Raw genomic sequence first — 6330 nt, forward strand, 5'->3', positions numbered from 1 at the left:
ATTATTTTTGGCACTAAGGCGGAATGAAAAGTACCGAAAATGAGTACTTCATTTTCAGGGACTTTGGGTACACTCTATTTAAAATCCCCATCACTGGCTAGTGGTGTGATCGCTACCTGTTCATTGGATCATGCTGCGGGCAACTATTGTTTATTATTTTTGCAACTTTGTGTCGATTTGGATGAATTGCATAACGAGCAGAAAATGTGCAGTATCTCTGGGGAAGGGCTTCCGCCGACCCGGCGATGCAGGTTGGCCCACTTGACAGCTCCAGCTGCCCGGATTGCAACACAGTCCGAGACATAAATTAGCTCGGGGTCCAAAGCCGCGGGTGGAGATGAAATGGCCTGGACGGAGGGGGGTGGTGGAGGTGCAGGTGGATGAGGAACTGGAGCTGGAGGTTACCGGGATGGGGTGGGGTCAGGGCCGTTGCCCTAATGCAGACATGCAGATGGTGATGGTGATATGGTAATGGTTATGGTGATGATGATGCCACAACGCGAACAGACCATCGCGTGGACCGGCAATTAGTGTGTCATACACGAGTAATCTCCACACAGTGCTACCATTTCCATATATTTTGGAACAGTTCAATTGAGATCATGTAAATAGGGATACCATTATTAAATACATTTTTAATATATTAATTTATTTAAAGACTGACAAACATAGGAATTTATAATACCAGCCATCGACTTTATAGAAATTATAATTTTATTTACTGAAATATTGTAGGGAACAAAAAATATTTGGATTATATATTAAATGATTTATTAAAGATTTCATTTATAATTGTAATGGCAGAACATAAGTTCAGAATAAAGTTAGGATGTTAAGATATGATATTATAATATAAGGGCATGAAAAGGTGGTGCTGCTAAAGCTGTAAAACAATTATTATCTGCATGTAGCTTTAGCAGTTAAAAACCGCATAACAATAATAATAATAATAACATCGTTTTTTTGCGTTTGAAGAAAATAATAATAAAATAATACAGCTGCTCTTAAGGGGGCACCAACCTCCAGCCATCAGCATCTTTTCAGTCTGGGTGCGATTGGACCCACTGTGCGTCGGCGCAGTTGGGGCAGTTGGGGCAGGGCAGGGTTAAGTGAGCCAAGCTGGTTACCGAGCATCCGATTCGCTGGCCATAAAAGCAGCGGCCAAAACGCTGCAGACCACAGTCGAAGATCGCCCTTCCAGCCCGACACAGTCGCAGTTCTTCCAATTAATCAATCTCCAAGCACCTCAACATGAAGGTGTGTCTCTAAAAAAAACCTCGCGGATTAACACGTTCGAAGAAAGCGAATCTCTTTGTTTTTTCTTTTTTTTTTTTGTGTGACTTAGTGAGTTGTTGTGAAGACAAGGAGTCCAATTAACGCGTTTCCTGCCCATCTCTTGCAGGTTTTCGTCTGCTTGCTGGCGGTGTGCAGTTTGGCCCATGCGGGATTCCTGGGCGGCGGCGGCGGCGGAGGAGGCAGTGCCCTTAGCTCCGGCTGGTCCTCGGGCGGTGGTGGCTACGGCGGTGGTGGTGGCTACAGCGGTGGCCACGGCGGCGGTGGTGGCTACAGCGGCGGTGGTGGCTATGGAGGCGGCCACGGAGGAAGTGGTGGCTACGGCGGCGGCAGCACGGTTAAGATCATCAAGGTGATTACCGATTCCGGAGCAGGCGGTGGCTTCGGAGGTGGCTACGGAGGTGGCTACAGCGGAGGCCATGGCGGCGGCTATGGAGGTGGCTATGGAGGTGGCTCCTCAGGAGGCTATAGCGGAGGTCATGGCGGCGGCTGGTCCTCCGGAGGTGGCTACAGCGGCGGCGGAGGATATGGCGGCGGCGGCGGCGGTGGCTATGGAAGCGGTGGCAACGTGAAGATCATCAAGGTCATCTCCGACGCCGGATCGAGCGGCGGCTATGGCGGTGGCTATGGAGGAGGCCATGGCGGTGGATCGGGGTACTCCTCCGGAGGCGCCTCCAGCTACTCCTCCGGCGGATGGGCTCCGCAGGGCGGATGGGCCCAGAGCAGTTGGTAAATGCTCTTCGTTGGTCAATGAATACTAATACTGTTACTGTTTGCTACTGACCCTAATTGTAAATACTTCCCGATATTAATGAATAAACACAGAGCGACATAGTTGAGCCACTTAACCATGAAACAAAAACACAAAACTTAATTTGATTTGGCTTCCAAGTACACTCATTTCTTGGAACCTCAAAATGTATAATATAATAATGTAGTTAGCCAACCGTACATAATGAATGTTCACATTGTAGATCACTATCACTACCAATAACATCTCCATATGAAGCTGCACCTTGAATTTAGATCGATTGGAGTCGCCGAGGACTTTAATCCATCGCCAGGAGCAGTCGGATGTCGTCCTGCTCGGCGGCCTCCGAGTAGCTCTGTCCCCCGGGCGTCCGACCCGTCCGACTGGCGCCCATCTGGAGCAGGAACTCCACGCAGCTGGTGTGACCCTCCCAAATGGCCGCCAGCAGCGGGGTGATCCCGTACTTGTCCTTCCGGTCCACATCGGCCCCGATCCGCACGAAGAACTTCAGCAGCTTCAGCTGGCCAAAGTCGGCGGCGTAGTGCAATGGGAATCTGAGGCCCATCTGGTCGTTCACGTTGTGCGATCCCGCCAGGAAAACCCGCTCCACCTCATCGTACTCCCCGTTCTTGATCGTCCAGATGATGTCCTCGATGTTGCCACCGTTGCCCATTTTCAGTCAGCGTGTGATTCTCAGTTTAAAAGCGATGTGTTTCAGTCAATCCAAGCGATTTGATTAAACATTTGATAGATTCCAAGTTTAAAGTCAATCATATTTGGCTACTTTGTTACTTACATTAAAAAAAAAAGAAAAATTTGTCTGTGATTTTTCTTGATTTTCTAAAGTTGACTTTTATTTGGCCTTTGAAAACTATAAAATAATATTCTCAATAAATATGCCAGTCATAAAGTTGTCCTCCATTTTATTTATCGATGGTAACCCACAAAATTTGACAGTTGTCAGGTGCTGCTGTTGTTGGCAATGTTTTATTTTTACTTTTGGTTTCGGTTTCGGTTTGGGTTTGGGTTTTGGTTTTGGTTTTTTGTGTTGTGTTAACCCTTCGTTAACCCCATATACGCATGTCGGGCCAGCTGTCCCCGTTCTCCTCGTGTGTGTGGAGTACATATAGTATAACCCCGCCATCGCCCACCAAACCGACGGCTTCCTACGCGCCAGACGCAATTTGTATGCAAATTTCCATGAGAATCTCAACACATGCAATAACAACAACAACACAAAGGACACAGCAGCAGCAGCAGCAGCAGTGGCCACAAAAAATTGACTGAGCGTGAATGCAGAGCATGGGGTTTTGGCAACCAATTGGTTACAAATACATAATAAGAAATGGACAGAAATAAAAAGGGGAGAACATGGGGGAAATTGCTGTTGCGAAAGTGAAATGTTAAAAAGTGTCCAACAAGTAGGAATCTTGAGGAGCTTGAAACCTTAGCATCGAATTGACTAGCTTAAAAATGGATGATACATAAGGGCTGGCAATAATTGTTGAGGAGAAAACGGAGAAAGTGTGTTAAAGAAGTAGAGGTATTGAGAAGCGCCTAGAAGGGCGAACTAATATAATTATAAAATATTTGCTAACTTAATTAACAGGAGACGGCAATAATCCCTAAGTAGAGATTTTGAGAAGCGCCTAGAAGAGCGCATTTTAACCGAAAGGTTAGCCGAATTAACCCGCTAAATTAGGGCGTGGCAACCACATACACACTCTAAGGCTGGGTGTAATAATAGTCAAGTAGCGTGGGCCGGAAATAAAAATAAAAATAAAATTAACTTCAATTGTTCTGCTGCTCGCACTTAGATAGTGCGGTATGCGAAGCTGGGAATGGGGTTTCCTTAACGGGGGTGGGGTGGGGTGCGGGGCTTACCGAAGCCACTTTCTATGCAAATTTTTATGTGTTAAATGCATTTTGTTGGATTTAACATTCTCGCTGATTTTTTGGTTTACATTTTTGCATATAAATGAGGGCAAACTTTGCTTCGCCCGGGCACCAGAAAGCCCAGAAAAGGGGCGTGGCTCACACACACACACACACACACCGACACATACAGACACACAAATTAGAGGATTAAGTAGCTTGAGTCCTGCTGCTGTTTCCTCCGTCCCTTCCTCCCTTTCTCCATTTCTCCTTGGCTCTTTTGTCTCAGAAGAAGCAGGAGCAGAAGCCGAAGCAACAGCAGCGGCGAGACAATTACGCTAATTCGCCTGAAATTGTTTTGCATTTTACCACCCACCCCCATTCCCACCCACAGCAACTTTCACCACCCACTATCCTGGCAATGACAATGACTATGACTGCACCACCCGTCGCATATGTGTGTGTGCGATGGTGTGTGTGTGTGTGTGTGTGTGTGTGTGTGTATGTGTGGGTGAAAAGCAGAATCTTTTCATCGCTTGTTTAAACAGTTAAATTTGATTGCGCTGTAAATAAGAGAGAGAAGTAGAGAAAGACGCTCGCAGACGGAGGAAACTATGGGTGGAAAACCCCTTATTATATCCGCACCGAAGGAAGCTTACTTAATTGTGCAACAATTTCCCTTTTCTCACCAGCCATAAATCGCAACGTTCTGCTCGGTCTAATTAAAAGATACGAATACACATTCAAAGAATGTTAAAATAAGATGAAACGCCCAACAATGGATTGACAAATAGGCTTTTACTCGCCCATCAAGAGTACATAATCCGGGTGCGGTTTGCATTAATACGCAAACCCCTAATAATATTAAATATTATGTATTTCTACTTTTTAAACTATATTGGGGAAATTTGACTCAAGGGCTATCGATAAGTATAAATAAGAAGGCGGACCCATAAATTCATTTTTTTTAATTATAGTATAGTTTAATAAAGCACCACTCGATTTTCCGACAAACTATTCAGCTGCTGGAAAAAGAAAAACAGCTAAAACCAAAAAAATACCGAAATGAATGGAAAAATAGGAAAAACCATTCACTTGCCCAGAACAAATTTTCCACAAACATACCATCATCGTTGGCCTTTTCCCCACTTTTGACTTTTCCCATAAATAAACATCACAATTATCATAGGTAAACAACAAAATAAATACGATGGAAAGCGCGGTGAAAACAAAAAGAAGAGCACCAATTCAATTTCCATAGCTTTTCGCGGTCCGACTGTTTACGTATTCGGTTTATGGGGGGCGTGGGGCGGGGAGGGGGTGGGGGAGGGTGGAGGAGGACTTCGCAAGTCGCCAACTTTAAGTTTAATTGTTGCTGCTCTCGCAGTTGATTGCTTAAAATTCATAATGATAATAATAATAGTGCGCTCTTCACTAATTGCACCAGCAACAACGGCACACAAACACTTGAATTGTTCACTTGAGAAGGGTTTCCAAAAGCGAGTGGGGGGGGGGGGGTTTCGTAGCACTTAAGTCAAAGTGAGAGAAACTTTTCAACGCCATTCGAATGGGCTAGTAGATAGGAAAATTCGCAGGACGAAGGACAAGGGCGACGGGGTTGAGGGGCTGGCAGGGATATGCCCATTCACTCATTCATTCATTCGCCCATTCAACCATTTTGCCGCTTGCATTCAGGCAAAATTGTTCCACAAAGATACGAGTAACGAGTGGCGGGAGGGGAGTCAACTTGATGGAACGTGGCCTAGGATATCCTAGCTGCTTGTATACACTGCAAGAAATCAGTGACAAGTATGCAAGATTGGCAGTTATTACTTCAAGTTTCGAGAGGCTTTTGTTTATGTAGTTCCTTGGAAGTTACTTCAAATATGTGATCTTTAGTAAATGTTTAATAAATTTAAGAAGATTTTTTATTTCTTAATATTCCCTCTTAAGAGAATGGTAAATTTGCCAGTCAAAATACAGACATGGAAAAGTGTCTTACAATATTGCCAAAGAAGTTTTTTGTAGTTGCCAAGCAAGATTTGTGATTTGCCACACAAAAGTATAATTTAATCTTTAATTTCGAAGTCATTTTTTGCAGTGTAGAGCTAGGCGAACGGCAGCAATGAGACACGGAGAGAAAAGGGGACACAAACAGAGCACCCAAAACACTTCAGCCCATTCACATCTCGAGTGCACTTCATTGCTGTCGCATCTACCCAATCCCCGTCCTCGTCATCGTCCTGGTCCTCGTCCTCGTCCTCGTCATCGTCCTTGGGTCCTCGGGTCCTCAGCTTCCATCGCCCACTCACTGCGAGTCCTTGCTCTTAAGTCCTGGCTGAGCGTTGAGAACGCCGAACGCCGCGGGCGCTGCTTAACTTTAACTTGAACTCTAAAATAACAACCTTCCG

At 45.3% G+C, this 6330-nt stretch overlaps 2 protein-coding genes across 2 annotated transcripts; one reads left to right on the top strand and one right to left on the bottom strand.

The window, feature by feature from the left end:
* Nucleotides 1–1188: 1188 nt before the first annotated feature.
* On the top strand, nt 1189–2088 carry LOC108042945 (glycine-rich protein 5). Its single transcript, XM_017121456.1, has 2 exons — nt 1189–1257; nt 1403–2088. The coding sequence occupies exons 1-2, from the start codon at nt 1252–1254 to the stop codon at nt 2024–2026; spliced, it is 630 nt and encodes a 209-aa protein (XP_016976945.1). The 5' UTR covers nt 1189–1251; the 3' UTR covers nt 2027–2088.
* Nucleotides 2089–2163: 75 nt separating this feature from the next.
* LOC108042946 (myotrophin) lies at nt 2164–2776 on the bottom strand. Its single transcript, XM_017121457.1, has one exon. It carries the CDS (start codon nt 2715–2717, stop codon nt 2343–2345), a length of 375 nt encoding a protein of 124 aa, XP_016976946.1. The 5' UTR covers nt 2718–2776; the 3' UTR covers nt 2164–2342.
* Between the last annotated feature and the right edge of the window lie 3554 nt (nt 2777–6330).

Source organism: Drosophila rhopaloa, unplaced genomic scaffold, assembly GCF_018152115.1.
Source record: "Drosophila rhopaloa isolate 14029-0021.01 unplaced genomic scaffold, ASM1815211v1 contig_3, whole genome shotgun sequence".
NCBI lineage: Eukaryota > Metazoa > Arthropoda > Insecta > Diptera > Drosophilidae > Drosophila > Drosophila rhopaloa.

What these genes read in the sequence shown, in the direction of transcription:
- LOC108042946 (XM_017121457.1), bottom strand. Translation starts at nt 2,717, where the DNA reads ATGGGCAACGGTGGCAACATCGAGGACATCATCTGGACGATCAAGAAC.